The 16,973-nt window shown below is 39.4% G+C and overlaps 2 protein-coding genes across 16 annotated transcripts in view; one reads left to right on the top strand and one right to left on the bottom strand.

Moving 5' to 3' along the window:
• CSPP1 (centrosome and spindle pole associated protein 1) overlaps positions 1-862 on the top strand; it is a 65,641-nt gene extending 64,779 nt beyond the window's left edge. For all 15 annotated transcript variants that reach the window (XM_054189799.1, XM_054189796.1, XM_054189792.1 and 12 more), the window contains one exon: positions 7-862. In XM_054189799.1, coding sequence (XP_054045774.1) covers positions 7-230 — 224 coding nt within the window. In that variant the 3' untranslated portion in view covers positions 231-862. The remainder of the gene's footprint in view (positions 1-6) is intronic.
• Positions 863-1,393: 531 nt separating this feature from the next.
• ARFGEF1 (ADP ribosylation factor guanine nucleotide exchange factor 1) overlaps positions 1,394-16,973 on the bottom strand; it is a 95,916-nt gene continuing 80,336 nt past the window's right edge. The window contains exons 30-39 of the mRNA XM_054192994.1: positions 16,326-16,455; positions 15,387-15,522; positions 15,164-15,302; positions 11,123-11,192; positions 8,884-9,013; positions 7,919-8,058; positions 7,355-7,523; positions 6,280-6,418; positions 5,223-5,340; positions 1,394-4,498 (exon numbers count right to left, since the gene is read on the bottom strand). Coding sequence (XP_054048969.1) covers positions 4,334-4,498; positions 5,223-5,340; positions 6,280-6,418; positions 7,355-7,523; positions 7,919-8,058; positions 8,884-9,013; positions 11,123-11,192; positions 15,164-15,302; positions 15,387-15,522; positions 16,326-16,455 — 1,336 coding nt within the window. The 3' untranslated portion in view covers positions 1,394-4,333. The remainder of the gene's footprint in view (positions 4,499-5,222; positions 5,341-6,279; positions 6,419-7,354; positions 7,524-7,918; positions 8,059-8,883; positions 9,014-11,122; positions 11,193-15,163; positions 15,303-15,386; positions 15,523-16,325; positions 16,456-16,973) is intronic.

The raw sequence follows: 16,973 nt of genomic DNA, 5'->3' as shown, positions 1-16,973 counted from the left end.
TCTCAGGTGATGACATTTCCTTAGGAGACGTGGATGACCTGTTGAAGCGCCCTGCAGCTGATGGCAGACGCCCTGGTTCCGGTGACACGGTTGCGACAGAGCCCTGGCTGCGCCCAGGCACCTCAGAGACGCTGCGACGCCTCCTGGCTGAGCAGACAAGCCCGGCAAAGCTTTCACCGGAGAACGCGCTGCCGCTGAGCTGGGAAGGGCTCTCAACTGCCCACGGCTGAGGGGGCCCTGGCGGCAGCCGGCCGTGCCTTGTGGCAGAGCAGGGGCTGTCCCCCGCTGCCGCGCGTCCCAGCTCTCCTCTAGGGACCCTTCTCTTCCCTGTACATAGCCTGGAGCCGTGTGTGTCGCTCCAAATAGCAATAATGAAGTAACAGAAGCTGCGGTGTAACGGAGATGTAGAGCAGGGATGGTTTTTATTGTAAGATGTAGGAAGCAGAGGAATACCTTGGCATTTTTTGCACTTTTTATACAAGTTAAGTTTCAGCCTCAGAGCTGGACTTACCACAAAACCAGAGTGTGTGTGTGTGTGTGAATTTGATATTAAATCAAAGTTTATTTTTAACTTTCTTTATAGACAGACTCCGAAACTGTCTGGACAGAGAGTGACTCCACAGCAGAGGTGCACTTTAAGCTTTTACTGAAAGAGAAAATAACTTGGAGAAGGGCATTTGCTTTTCATACAGTGATGGGCCCTATCCTGCAGGAAAGCTCAGCAAGTAGTTTCATGGAAAAATGACTATTAGCAACATTTCTTACGTTCCCTAACTTGTTATGTGCTGGAAATACAGATACTGTTGCATATATTTAATTTATGGTTGTGATTTAAGAGTTAATAAATTATTTTGTTACTAAAGTGTGAAAGCAGACTTCAGTTTTCTTAAACTTATCATTTGCTTCAGCTTACATTTATTCCTGAACAAACTTGAGTATTATGGTTCTTTTCAAAGAAGCAGGAGAAACATATGGAAAAGTTGCTGAAAAAAAGCACAGAGCTTTAGCAAGAAGGACGTGTCGATGGATGCAAGATTCTAGGAGTTCAGTGAACTGAACCATCAAGATGAAGCAAGGGGGGTGAGGATGCGACTTTCTCCTGGTTAGGAACTCCCAGCCAGAGCCCAAAGCTTGACCACCAGGGAAAAACAAACGATGAAGCAAAAACAACCTGTAAAAATATATATATTTTTTTATTATTTTTTATTTTTTATTTTTTTTTTACAAAAAACTTCAAGCTTCTGTCTACCTGCTTGAGGGCCACAGCAGCAGCTGACAGCAGGTAAGAGATGCTGAGAGAGGGGTGTTCAACATTGGGTTGTGCTTTGCTTCTTCATGGGTTTAGCCTCTTCCTTCTCAGAGGCCCATCAGGCTCATTCTTACCATGACTTTTGGCTCATCAGCTCTAAGGCTTCTCAGGTTCCTCAGTTCGGGTGCGACACCACTGGCCAGTTAAGTAATGCAGAGGGGGCTTCCAGCAATGCAAGACCTAGGCTACGGCGTGTAGCACAGGCCTGATGGCTGCTCCATTCCGCACTTCCCAGAGGCAGGAATCCCAAAATAATTTTAAGCAGCTGAGGTGAAAATGTTTTATAATACAGTTATCACCCCACCGCAGACCCTCTCGTGCTGCAAGTTGAACGTGACACGCAGAGCACAGGGAGGGCAGTTCTGCCATTACAGGAACTAAAGCGAGGTACAGAAAAGAGTAATGAGGATACTACGTGTCCTATGAACCAAGGCTAAACAGCTATTAGGTGGAAAAGGCCTAAGTAATAAATAAAGTACGGCATGAAATGGTCATGCTGTAAAAGAGTCATTACAAAATATGAGTACACAGCAGAACAATGAAGCAGTAAGGTTTAAAGCAATAAAACCCAACAAACCAACCCCCAAATACCAAACATTTCAGATAATCTATTGTACTCGCTGCCAACTGCATGCTGAATCTTGAACCCGGACATTTAAAAAAAGGAGTTGGGCAGACACGTGGGTAACAGATACATGAACGGCCGTTACACCCGTGCTCTGGGTAACGGTGTCGGGAACACCTTGATCATGGTACCAGGAACACTGTTTGCCACAGGCATGGGGGAGAGGTGGACACCAACGGGGAGGGGACGTATCACACTAAGAATTACTACTCATCACGGTCAAACAGACAAGACAGACCTCAGGCCGGGCCTAGTACAGTGGTTTAAAATTTAAACATTACCCAAACTGAAAAAAAAAAAAAAAATATATATATATAGCCCAAGAGGAAAGGTTGTACAATTACAATTAATTAAAATAACCTCAATTCTTCCCCTTCTGACTTTGAGAAATGCCATTTGGTTTTGCTCCACCCCAATTAACATTATGAGCAAACTCGTAGTTCCCGGTCACGCCTTTCAATTCCCTTCACTGCCTTTTCCATAGCTACTTCCCTGAGCTGCTCACCCTTATTTCGGGAGGCTGCTGCGAACAGCTGCATTTCACTCACCCCCCAGCTCCCCGGGGGAGGCATGTTCACTGGCCCTGAGCTGAGGCTCCCTCATCCACCTTCTCCATCTTCACACTTCCCTCCTTTGCTACTCCTGAGTTTTGTGAGAAAACACTGGAAAACAATCCAATTCCCGCTTTTACTTACAAACCCAAATAGGTTGAGAAGGCTTAGCTGGCTGACGCATTCCCCGTCAGCAGTCAGGTGAACAGTAATCCCAGCCTTTCCCTTCCCTCCACCCTTATTTGAAAGTCTGTTTTGTACTAATATTTTAATTCCCAGAAAGCAAAACGCAGTATTTGAGTTTCCATCTGTGCAGTGCTACAGGGTTCATTTGACAACTCCACCTACAAGCAGGTTTTTTTCTCCTTTTCTGGTTTTATTTATTTATTTATTTACCTTTTTTAAAAAAACCAAAAACCTTACCGTTCTTTTTCAGCCCGTATTTGCCTATCAGTGAGAAGACAGACCCCAGTCAAACCAAGGGCAGCCCCCGTTCTGCCCCCAGCGAAAGGAGAGCATGGGAGGCAAAGGAAACTGTAAAACAAGTAGCTGTGGATTAGACCGGTTTTGATTGCACTGATGAAAGAGTTCAAAAACTTTATTGACCTATAACCTGATTAGAATATGCCAGATGAGAACCAAATATTGTACAGAAAGTTGTACAGAATTTTTTTTTTTTTACATAGAAAACTTTACATATCTGTACCATATACATTTTGTCCATCTGAAAAAAATTTCTACATCCATTGTAATACAGAATGCTGGACAATCTTGTCTTTTAACCATCGGAGCACAATTCACAGTATGAATACATTGCCAATAAATTTAACCATCCCCAAACCATGCCAGATTTGTTACTTGAATATATTCAACATTAAATTCTGTACATAAGAGTGAAATCTACATCAAACAAAAAAACATGTGACAGCAGACACAACCTAGACTTGTTTGCAGTGATTCAAGTTCCAGTCCTTGAAGGATCATCATTTTCAATGGCTCGTTATATTTAAAAGCCCTAAAACAAGTATATTACAGGTAGTTACGTCAGTCGTGATATTTCTACCTCCGTTCTTGACAAGTCAGCAACACTAACTTCTGGGCTACAATGAAACCAAAAAAAAAAAAAATAAAAGAAAAAAAATAATCACAACCCAAAAAAAAACAAAAACCCAAACCTCTAGTGCATTTGGTAAACAATGAAGTGTTATGGGTTTTCGGCAAATCAATAATACAGAAATAAAACAATTGAGGAAGAACTGTATAGTGTTAAAGAGTTTATATTACAGACCTGCATCTCTGTACATTTTTCACAGAAGGATGATTACCAATGTCTCAGACAGCCTGAGTGTGCAAAAAATCTTAGAATAAGAATATCAGACATAGTTGCTAAATATCTTTTACCGTGAACAATAATCTCCATTTTCTTTTCACTATAAACATTTTATCCTTCAAAATACAGCTCTCCTGAGTTGTACTTCTTGCAGAAGCTCAAACCTTTACATATATAGTTCTTTGGGTCCAGGTTACTTTCACACCCGCCATAAACATCTGTTGCTAAACTGCTGTCTAGGACAGGAAAGGGCACTGCAGCCCACGCTGACGAGAGGACTGTGCTAAAAACCGGCTCCGTGCTCAGCACCAGCCGGGTAAGAGAAACCGATAGAGATAATCCATCCGGAAATAAAGGGACTGGAGTGTTGCAAGCCTTAATTACAGTTGAGAGCGTCTGTACCGTTAACCCCTGGATACACACTGCCGTACAAAGAAACCATTTTTATGGATAGCCAGCTCAGCTACCTGGTCCTTTTATTCAGCTGAGGAATAGAAAGTTTTATCAGTCACTATCTGCTACTGCTTGCTTATTCCGGACTCTTGTTCTGGTGGCTGGGATATTTGGAAAACCACACCAATCCGCAGGAAAAACCTTCGCAGAACAGCTCGAAGTTCAGGAATAAGGTCAAACTGCATGATTTCGCACAACAGAGGATAGTAGAATGAGGCATGAGCCTTGAACTGAGGAGAAAACAAACAGAAGAAACGATTCTATTAGGCAGCGCGTTGCAAGTCAAGAATTTTAAATACTCTCCCAAGTCAAGGTGAGAAACGCCCAAAGTGACAAGCAGAAACACCTTTATAGCCGAAGCTGGCAGTGCTCGAAGAAGGCTGAGCACGCTGTGGTGTACTCTGACAGATGCTCCCTACACACAGCTCCTTGCTAATGCTTATTTTTTCAAGAGGAAGACTTTTCCTATTATCGGTTAAGTGTTTTGCTGTAGCTGGCCCCTTTCACTTCGTCTTTCAGCCAAGTTTTGTTAGGAATAGAGAGAGATGTAAATATGGATTTATCTGCTGCAGAGCTGCTTTGGAGAAGGTCACGGTGATGTACGTGTAGCGCTGGAAGCAGAACCGGGAATCATTTCTTTGAATAAAGCATCAGCCACTAATCCTCTTCCTCAGCAGGAGAGGGGTAAAAGCAACTCCACGCACACTTCTACAGGATTTTAGCATCTTTTAAATTTTCTCAGACGCATTTTATTTTATCATTCACTGGGCCCTCACTCTGCATTACTACTGTCAGCATCCGTCACGTGCAGTTTCAAGGTACGTTCCCTTAACAAAGAGCATCTACAGAGCAGCAGGAGCTTTTAAATCAAGTATGTAACTACGTGTGAAGAACCGGGCTGCAACTACTTCTTATCTGTAAACGTCTTAAATACCATTCCGAACAGCTACTTACCCTCTCATCACTTATCTTCAGCACTTTAGTCAAAAATAAGAGTAATAAATTAGTCCAGGCTTCCCGATGACTTTCTGATGTAAGAGTGAGGAAATAACTCAGAGCCTCACTGCAGACACTAGAGAGAAAAGACACAAAAACTAGTAACTTAACGGTTTATTTTGAGCTCTGTTGCAGAGAGGGAGCTTTGGCTTTGCAACTGTACCAGCGTAGAGCCCTGGTGTAGAACAGCGTCGTTTTATGAAAGCTACTGTAAGCCCCATTAGTAACAGAAAGCAGTGATTTTGCTCAACTCAAAACCAAAGTCTAGGACTTCAGTATCAATCGCGCCGACAAAAGATGATTGCGCTGTTCGTGCATATATTTACAGTGTATCAAGTGCTCTTTGAGAGGTATTAAAATGCATGTGACAAAGTGATACGCAGACTTTAAAAATTAATCTCACACTGATGTCACCAGGTAGTTTTCAGCTCCGCTTACTGGTCTATAAACCTTAGAACACTTTCACTGTGTTACTGACATAGTTTTAAGCCTCCTGTTGCTCAAACAACTTTATAAACTAAAAACATTCAGGTGAACCTTAGTATTCCCAGTAACGAATAACCAAAACGCCAAAAGCTCCTGAGTGCCCACAGGCTCCCCGAGCCCAGCGCTCATTTCTGCAGAGGAGAACAAACAGCATCGGCTCCCTAAAACACCTGAGGTTACCGAAAGAAAAAAAGCAGGGTTTAGGGGATCGTTGCTTTACCTTTTAAAGAGGAGCAATGACAATCCCCCACCTACCCACATGCTAAATTAAAAAAAAAGGCGACAAAATTTTGTTCTCTCCTTCAAAACATGTAATGAGAACAAAAAGCAGAGGCAGCATTAGTAGTAGCTGGAGGCACTGCGCTCTCCACACAACATCAAAACCTCTTCCTATTAGCTCTGACCACCACCATACTGTGTTAGCTCGAGGAAGTTTACTGCGAACAGAGGAGGTCTATCCTTTTCAATAAAAATAAAAATTCTTTAACATCAGAAATAACATCAACAGGTTCAGCCACGTGGACCTTACTTTAGTAGTCTTTGCTGGACTTCCTCCCACGCACTGGTACGGCTTTCATCCATGTACATACGGAACAGAATGCGCAACCCACAGGCAAGACTGCTGGTCTCCTGCTTCAGAAGATTGGGCTTTGATTTGCCTTTGAAACCTAGACCAAATTCCAAGCGTCCATTTAGGTTTTTTGCTTCATCTGACATTTTTCCTTACAGTCCCCCACTTCTCCTTCTAAGCATCTTCTGCACGTAGACAGTTAGAAGAACCACCTCATGTAATTAATTTGTCACGACATTTAGTACAAGGGAATACTGCTAAGAATTAACCTATGTATATATACCGTAATTGTGTTTGGCATCCATTTTTATATAAGCTTCCCAATGGATGTGAAACCTGGGTGTACGATAAAAGGGCACCTGAACAATGGACCATTTTGTCACAATCAAATATCTACAGTGTATACCGTTTTATTGCTTGTTTTTGATAAAAATGTCTACAATTCTACTGTTTCCAAAGCTGTTACTGTATAAGCTCAGTTTGCTAGTGGAGGTCCACACTAGTAAAAAGCATACCCATAAATATTAATACTGCCGCGCTCAAGGTGAAGTGGTTCTGTGTATGCATCCATCAATGCACAAAACGGCTTGCTGCATATTCCCAGTATGCATTCACCATTAAAAATATTAATACAGCTACCTCCGGTGCGAGGAACAGATTAAACACAATGCTACAGAGAGTCCATTTTCCATCTGTTTCAGCAAATGACATATATTTCACTTAAACACTGGTAGGTAGAACAACCCCCCCAGACAAGTTCTGGGGTTTTGTGCCAATCATGGGACTCACACCTACAGCCAGGGGTCAGCTTGGCTGCCGTAACCCAGTGAAACCTTAAATTTTAGAAAACTGAAAAAGATATTTGCACCCGCACAGATGAGGTCTCGCCCCCTTAGTGATTCTAGGGTTATGAAGTTACAGCCTGATATTCAATTTTACATTCACCACCAAAGTACTTCTGACCTATTTTTGGGTCAATTCAAAGCAGAGTAATACATTCTCGCAAAATATTTCTCCAAGGTGACTGACTCACCTGCTTTCCAGAGGGCAGTTCTTTGTTCATTGTTTGAATTAAACGCTTTAGCAAATCTGTGAGATTCCAGCAGACAATCGAGAAGTTTGAAAAGCTGCTGTGATGTTAGGAAACGATACATCCCTTGATCTTGTGTATCCACATGGACATCGAAGTCTACTGCATCCCTCTATTAAAAAAAAAAAAAAAAAAAAAAAAACAAACAGAAAAAAGAAAAAAGAGATTTCAAGTAAAAATTCACAATTTTCTTCAGCAAGCTCCAGTGATAACTCAATTCTGCCCTGTTTTCATCTGTATTTAAATTTAAAACTGTATTAAAAGTTGCATCCACATCCCAGTTAGTAAATCCCTTTGAACAATACACGTTTTAATCTCCACAGTGGTGTGCTGCCCCAGCACAGCAAATGCAATTTAATGCAAGATGTAAAACATCTCAACGGTGTGCTAGAAGTTCTCAAGCGCTTGTAAAAATTGTAAATTAGATGATGTTACAGGAGTTTATGAAACTTCAACCACTAGAGAAAAATGCTGTTAAACAGAGAGTTACCCATGAGTTCTACTTACTTGCGCTGCTGCCAGATTCTCTGCATCCTCTTTTTTGCTAGTTGCTGGGAAGAACACGATATTGTCGATAGTCTGAATCAGTTCCAGTTGTACAACGCATTTGATCAAAAGAGCAGCAAACAATTTCTGTTCTGGAAATTCTTTAAAGGAAATAAAAAGAAAATAGAGTGTTAACTCAAGAACTGCACATTTTTTTGTCCTTTTTGAGCTATTTTGGGGGCAAGCTGAAAAACAGCTTAACTTCAAGCACATACATAAACCAAGCCTAGAATCCACCCATCTGAATTATTCTTCTGAAACCAGGACTGATCACCGTGTTAACAATTAGCAGGTTTTAAAAAAACCCCACTATTTCCTAACTTTAAAGTCACCTGCCATGTATTGGAAAAATATTCAATGTTACCTAAAAATCACCAAAATTAGTGACCTTGTTGTTAGCATCAGTGCAGTGACAAGAACGAGAGGCTGAGCCTGTCCACAGGCAGAGGAGGCTTAAGATGGCACTGATCATCACTGATGCTTGTTTGTACTTGTGGCAAGTACTAATACCACCAGACATGAGCGTTTTTAAGCACCAGCACGTAACTTCCCACAAGTATCTTAAGGGTTTGATATACTTCCTTCAAATCAATCTGAATACACTTTGTTTTTCCAGCTATTGCATCAGTTGCATTCTGCACAGAAAGAACTTTCGTCTTAAGAAAAAAAAATAAATTACTAATTTACATAGCATTACAAAGAGAGTAATATTTTTAATATTTTGTTTAGGGTAAAAAGACTGCAAGTTAGCAGCTGAACACAGGTCAAAAATGTGGACCCACAAGAATCCAACAGATTTAACCAATTTAATTGTCTTCACATCTTGTTTCTGAAGTTATAGCTGGGGCTATAACTAAAGACATCAAACATCTGCTAAATATGACTCTCAACAGATAGAAAATGCCAAATCACTACAAAACACGCACTTGCTGTTGGCCTGGTTTTACTCATTTCTTCACCTACTGTGGACCCTGCGCTGGGTTGATATGGACGTCCATCTGAAGATCTAGGCTGAACAGAATCATGAATATCTACTGACTTCTGTGAGATTGTATCCTGAAAAGAAAGCAAAAAACCAGAATAATTAACTTACAGAAAACTTCTGCGAGCTAATCATCAATAGTGCTGTGCTCTTCGTAGCTTAAAACATTTGCTGTTTCAGCACTGCACTTTTTCACTCACTTTAGTCGTATTTGCTATTAGCATTCTAGAAAGATGTACTAAAAAGATGACCTACTAAGAAAGAATTTGAAAATTTAACAAGCAACAAATTCTTAATAATGCAGCAAAGTCAATGAGTAGTATTTTGCACATAGGTTTTCTGTATGCCATCCAAGCATTTAGTACGTCAGCCAATAGTTAGTTTGACTTTTACCAGATTAAGTGTATGAGGTTTATGGGAAATGTATGGGAAATGCAGTATCTACCTTGATCTACAATAAAAACCGCTAATAGTTTCCATGAGAATTTGTATTCCTTTTATAACAGGTGAAAATGTGAACACACAGCTCAAATGACAAGTCTAAACAACATGAGGTATCAAACTTCAATCTTTACTTACCTTTACTCCCTTGAATGTTCTGAATTATAAGCTCCTACTAACACGTTTGTAGGTGCTACAGGAATTTACCACGGTAAAATGATGGAGGAGAAGAATCAATAAAATCCTCTAATTTTTTTAAGCCTATCAATAAAATCCTCTAATTCCAAATCCTTTTGCCAGACTTCTGCAATGCGTTCTGATTCTCCATGTTGTATCGTGTTATTTTGTGAGCTAGAACCCAATGACTTTGCAAGACGAATTGTTGGGGTTTTGGTTTTAAGATATTGTTAATAAATATCTTCCTTCATTAGCTGAATGTAAAGTATTAAAATCAATGGTAATACCGACTGGTTTCATTTCAGAAAGCATTTGTTAAAAGAGTAACGTAATTAATAACAAAATACGTTATCATTAACTGCAAAGCAGTTATATGGAGTGATTACTGTCCCTTTCAATAACCCAGCATTTCTATTGGCATTTGTTCCGTAAGTGCCACTGGAGACTGCACATTAATTCCCTCCGTTGTGTTGTTAGCAAGGTTTAAATCTACACATACAGTTCCTATAAAGAACGTATCGACTTCTCATACCAGTAAATAACCAAGGTTTTCATCTCTATTAAGTATAAAGATACTTTAAATAGGTATTATGGCTATAGATAGTAGAACACTTCATTATATTTGAACTGCCTGAAGAAAAATTATATGGAAATATCTAAAGCCTGCAAAAATTCTATCCTGCTAAAAGAAAGGATCCAAAATACATCTCCTTTAACGCTTTTATACAAGTTCTGTTAATTTTGAAATTATAAAGTGTCTTTTTACGCTGAAGACAAAAAAGATTTTTGAGAACACTTACACCTGATGTAAGTAAATTATGTTAACACTCCATAAAGATAAATGGAGGGAGTTGGTCTCTCTTAGTAGAACCATAGGACCATATCCTTGAACAATTTTTATCAATTTTTATCAAATGCTTCATTAATCTATAAAGAACTTCATGCAGCAATCTTGTGAGAATGTCCAAAAAGCGAAACTAATTCTCGTCAGTAGTAAAGTAGCTACAGGGCTGCCACTTGTAGGCAAATCCAAATTTTACATCAGTTTATTCAATCAGTACTAAGAGATCTGATGGTTACATATATTTTCTAAAATAAATACCACAAACACTGATGTTTAAGTTTTTACTACCAGAGAAAATTTAAAGGGAAAAAAGTGTCAATCTAACTGGCGATCTTTCCACCTCCAGCATTTTCTCACCGTGCCAGTATATCAAAGAGAATATTGAACAAAATTAAACAAAAACCACACCCCAGACCAGAAAAGTACTCAAGCTCTAAATAGAGTATTACAGAGACCTACCAGACACAGGACATTACCTAAACCGTACACAGGTAACGACCTACAGCCAACTTCTGGAAGCCAACTTTGCTGCAAACACATACATACTTTTCTTTCTCAATTAATTCCTTGTCATCTTTAAGCATTAAATAGCACTTTAGCTGGAAAAAACTTCACATAAATCAAAATTGAAAACTGGGTTTCAACTAGGTATACTTTTCCCTTAGTCTACATCACAACACATTTGAAACAAACCCTGGCAAGCTTTCAAAATATTGCTTACCAGTTTTTCTTTTGCATCAGAGGGAGATCCAGAGCCAAAGTCCCCACTGACTGGTCGCCAAGTCAGCAGCCTTGAAAACAAAAAAACAGTACCAAATTTAATAAGTTTGAAATACAAATCAGGACTGATATTCTAAGAAGTCCACTTCAATATGGTGGAAATATTGTTTAATTTAAATTAATGGAAGCCAAACATAAAAAGAGTCTGATATAGATACTCCCACAAATTAATAAACTAATTTCAGTTTTAAGTATACATTTTATTTTTTCACACATACTGAAAAATTTCAGCATTGTGGTTTTTGAACTTCAGCCATGGACGGACAACTGGATTATGTGGAGGTGGATTAATTTTTCTCAGAAATATTTAATTTGGCTTTAGGCAGTGCTCTAATGCCATTAGTGGGGGCCTTGTTCTCTCACGCTGCCTTAAGCTTTACCTGCAATGATGAATGAATTTGCCCCAGGACAGATCAGCACGAACGTCTGTAGATGTTTTGCATTCTACGTTTGGGATATGATCCAGCATTGTGGTTCTATTTCTACTTCGGATTGAACACTTCCCCTTAGGATTCACTGCTGTTACGAGGTACCAAGTCACTGACAATGCTTCTGATCTCTTCCCTGCCGTTTTCCTATAGCACGTTGCTGTCTTGAGGATCTTCGCCTTAAGCACTAAAAAATTTCTACATTAATTGTAACTTATTGGGGCTGTCTGTGCCTTCCGAGAATTGAGGGAAACTGGATTAAACAACCCATCATCTCTTTTTCTATCAATCCTATTGCTACAAAGTAAGATTAAAGTTATTTGTCCCTGTTAAGATTTCAAACTGTTTAGCCTCCATCTGTGTGAGGCAACGCTCAATGGACATTTGTGTCTGCGTATCCTAAGTGAGATCTTTCCCATTGTGTTAAGGATCCTAAATTAACCTATCACTGATCGTTATGCAACTAAAAAGACACATCAGAGATAAGAAAGATAAAATCTTGAGGCATGTAATGAGACAACAAATAAAGTAGAGCAGAGAATTGAATTGATTCTTGAAAGCTACCAGGACACAAATTGTAGATCATTCTGTTGTTAAATACAGTGTAATTTATTTTGGGCTGTAAAGTCTTAAACTACCATCTGCCAAAGGAGGTATTGGAATAATGAGCCATTATGAGCCAGTAGAGGCCAGATCATCATAATCTGTGCAAGGAACCAATTCTAACTCTTGAATTTCCTGAGGACAAGACAGCATTCACCCTGGCTTTCTCAGGACCAGCGAGGCAAGATTTGCTCTCATGAAGCTTCAGAAAATTTCAATTAAAAAAAATTATAAACAGAATAGAAAGTAAATAAAAAGAAGAATCAAAGGAACTATTAAAATGAGCTAATGAAGTATGCGCTGGATAAACAAACAGTGAGGTGCACTGAAAACTGGTTGAACAGCCAAGCCAAGAGACGGGTGATCAGGGCATAAAGTCTAGTGGAGCCAGCAACAACTGTACCCCAGGGGTCAATACTGGGTCCAATTCTGCTCACCATTTTCATTAATGATCTAGATGATGGGGCAGAGCGGACCCACAGCAAGTTTGCTGATGACACAAAAGTGGGAGGAGTGGCTGACACACCAGAGGGTCATGCTGCCACCTGAAACGGGCTGACTGGAACCTCGTGCAGTTCAACAAGGAGAAGTGCAAATTCTTCACCTAGAGAGAACAACCCCATGCACCAACACATGCTGGGGACCACCCAGCTGGAAAGCAGCTTGGCAGAAAATTTGACCCTGGGGGTCCTGGTGGACACCTGGTTGGACATGTAATGTGCCTTTGCTGCCAAGAAAGCAAATGGTACCCTGGGCTGCATTAGGAGAGTTGCCAGCAGGTGGAAGGAGGTGATCCTGCCCCTCTACTCAGCACTGTGTCCAGTCCTGTGCTCCCCAGTATGAGAGAGACATGGATGTATTGGAGAGAGCCCAGCAAAAGGCCATGAAGATCATTAAGGGACTGGAGGACCTCTCCTGTGAAGAAAGGCTGAGAGAGCTGGCACTGTTCAGTACTAAGTTTTCCAAGCAAGGAAATAATATGATCACCTCTCTCTGCAAAAAGGTAACTTGCCAAGAATCAGCAGAGGCTTGGACTGCAACTAAGAACTCCTGCAGCCAATGCTGCAACTATTAAATTGAAGAAATAAGTTACACAATACCTGGAAGATGTTTTATATGAATGCTAAAAAAGAACGGATGTAATCCTACCTGATCAGATTAATAAAAACCTCTGCCAGAAGACACTTTACATCCCAGAGGTTCATGGCATCTGACTATTTCAAGACAATTAGCAGTAAAGCACTTGCCCACAAAACTTTCATATATACCACTGTGTGATTTGTCTCTGTCTTCATTTCAACATTAACTGGGGTGTTATTTCCAGACATGGGAAAACAAATGTAAAAGGTGCATTTGCCCCCTTCTTTAAGTACTGGGTCAGCCTTCACAACGAGCTGGGTATTAAAACTGTGTTGTCAAAAGAACCCCACGCATTAAGGCTGGGAGGGCAGGAAAAGCTCTACTGCAAAAATATTGCCAATAGAGGGACTCAGAAATACAAATATGAAATGCCAGTCAAATCAGGAGTCACAGAAAAAGAACCAGATCCCATAAAAAGAGAGGAAAAAAAAGGAGGAGCAGTACAGAAGGAGAAAGAAGCATCCTCCTAGGGGTCAGAAAGAGAAGGAAAGAAAATGAGTAAAAAGTCTCCTTTAAAAATATGAACGAATACCTGTATATTTTTATAATTTTTTTCTTACCCATCTAAAAAGCTTCAGTTTTAATCAAATATGGCCAAAGTGAAGAGACTGTTTTGAGCAGTTTTGTGTCACCCAACAATTGTTTGGAAAAGAGCAGACGTACTTTCACTGTGCGAAAGACGACTGATTACATATGCTCAAGGGATTACTCACGTATAAAATCCAAGTAAGATTTGCTTTATCCCGCGAAAGTTGTGAACCTCCCAGAAACATAAGAAGGAATAATATAACGAAGTTCTCAAAGAAGGCACAGAAAGATTAAAAAAGGAGATGGGAAGTAAAGAATGGAAATCTATGGAAGGAGTCAGATACTCTCCTGGGAAAAATAACCTATTTGAAAAGCGGAAGTGCCATGAACATCAAAGGGAATAATGCACATATTTCAAATCAGATATAGCTAAAGGCAACAACAGAACATGTCTAAATATCAAGATATCCAAACAGCTCCTCTAGAAGGGTTTCTAATATTCAACCATAAGAATACCCAGAAACCTATGTTTTGATCCCATGTGGAAACCAAAGCAAATATTCTGCTAACGAGTATTCACTTCAAAATCTTTCGGGACGCAGTAAATTAGGGCTAATTCAACTGGACTTTTACATCCAGAGATTTGATTTCAAACTTTATTTTTGTCAGTAACCAAATTGCTAAAAAATTATCTTGCTAGCTAGATGTTTCGGCTTTATTTTAGTATTATTTTTTGGATGCAATTAATTCACACCTACGCACATAGAAAAGTAGGTGAGGCACTGACAGATGGATTAACTTATCTTTTAAGCATGAATGAATCTCTCGCACAGTGCTATCTGATACATAACTCTAAAATTAAGGAAAAACTGATGTGCAGAAGGTTCCCTCTTGCTTCAGTTTTCTTCACTCCTGAACTAGGTGACACCCAGAAGCAAATGCTATGAACTAGCTGACAGACATAGGACAAGTAATAATACAGCCATTCAAATTAAGACTATCATATTTGAAAACAAGTAGTGTTTCACTTCAGTGTTGGCAGGGTAGGGGAAAAAACCCTCATATTTATGGTATTTCTAGTTTTTTAGCAGTTTATCATTTACAACACGAAACTAGTATATCTAGCACCTACTTTATCATTATGTTCCAAGGAACTCTGCTTCATTTTAGTCCACATGTAACAGCTTTTTGTTCACCCCACCTACTAAGATACCTAACAGTTTGAAATCAGTGTCGTATACCTAAACTATTTTACAAAGTATAAATATTAACAGTTGTCTTACGCATGAGGGATTGTAGTTTTGAAAATATCCAGCATGCAAGTACATGTTTTATCCCAGATTTCTAGGGTAAACTTTTCACCATTTAGGATGACAACATTCTCCAAACAGTTTGTACCAGACCGTGCCAGTTGTTCATTGTCTGCAAAAGACACACAGTGCATTTGTTTATTCACATTCACAGTAAAATGTTAACATTGTTTAACAGAAATTGGTACAGTCCTACCTTGCTGCACACACCAGTACAGCTGTGCAAATATATCATCCAAAAGAACATCACTAAGTACTTCTAAATACTGTGTGAATACATCACATATTGCATAAAGTGCATGGTTACAAGTAGTTGTCATCCATTCAGCTTTCTAGGAGGGGGAAAAAAAAAAAGTTACAATTTTATTTAAGGTGAAACTTTCAGGATACACATCCCTGCAGGCGGACGGATATATGTATTTACTCAATCTGAATTGTTTTATAGTGACATGCAATTCCTCTCTGTATCTCAAAACGCCCAAAACTTGGAGCCCCAACTTTTGTTTTGCTAACTAGCAGGTTTAAAAAACTACAGAAACAGATAAACAACTACTCTTGGAGACCAGATTATAGGCCTGACAAGCACTTACCATCATGAGATACTGAGTTTGAAATTAATATCTAACCCTAAATGTAACTCAATAGTTTAACACCAAGCTAAGTTTTCTGTTTTTCTTCTAAATATTCTCCTTTCCAGGCAATAAAAATTTAGAAAGTGAGACACGTCCTTCAAAAATAGTCAGAGAGAGCCTCCCAAAGAGTTGACAATTTTGATCAAACTTCTAATATTAATAATTTACACATAATTTACATTAGTAAGTCCATTTCTGCTTCACTTCCTTGTCAAGACAGTACCTGGTCTTGGTTTGGCAGGTCAAAACCTTTCTAGTGTTTGTAGCATAAACTACTAGGCCTTTTACACACATGGTTTAAAAAAAAAAAAAAAAAAAAAAAGTGAGGGAAGTGACAGTATCTCCAACAGAACGCTAATAAAACAAAATAAGTCTACTAGAACTACAGGTCAACCATGCAAGTATTGAGGTTTGCCTTACATTACTTGATAAGCTACATTAGTAATCAGGTTTTCTACTGTAACTATAGATCCCATGTAAACTATCTTCCCCCACTTTTTCACCTCAGTCTGCTGTTCTGGCAGTTTCATGTTGTCAAATATCCTGAAGACAATCCGAAACAAATCTTGCCACCAGTGTTTTTCGTAAGTATGGCCGTATGTCTTCATTATTTCAAACATTACTGTTAAGCCCCTGAAATGAAGAAAGGACAACACATATTAAGAGCTACAAAGAGACATGCGCTAGACCAAATCTGTCCAACTGCAACAGCAATAACAAGCTCAAAATACTGTTAAGAACGTTACACATTGATCTGATGTGGATCCGTCACACTAGTACACCAAAATTAAGGATAAAATCAGCTTGTTTAAAAAGCACTTAAAAGTCACAGGCAATAGCCAGAAAATACTTTTGAGAACTGTAGTAATTTCGAAGTAAAATAGGAAAATAACTACATTACAAAGGACCACAAAAACAAAGGAACAAGTATTTCCAGGTAAGAAATACGGAGGTCTAGAAACGAGTATTGATCCCCACCAGCTATAAAGGGAGTCCAGATGCACAGGTCCCGTGTAGATGTGTAAATTTGAAATTATTTGCATACAACCTCTCATATTTAGCATCAGAACTGCAACAAAACGAACTGTTCAAGGGAAAAGTCATATTCAAGGAAAATAAGCAGGATTATCATGAAACCATAGCACAGCTTT

The sequence above is a fragment of the Rissa tridactyla genome, chromosome 2 (assembly GCF_028500815.1).
Source record: "Rissa tridactyla isolate bRisTri1 chromosome 2, bRisTri1.patW.cur.20221130, whole genome shotgun sequence".
NCBI lineage: Eukaryota > Metazoa > Chordata > Aves > Charadriiformes > Laridae > Rissa > Rissa tridactyla.
This window is presented reverse-complemented; position numbering and strand designations above follow the sequence as displayed.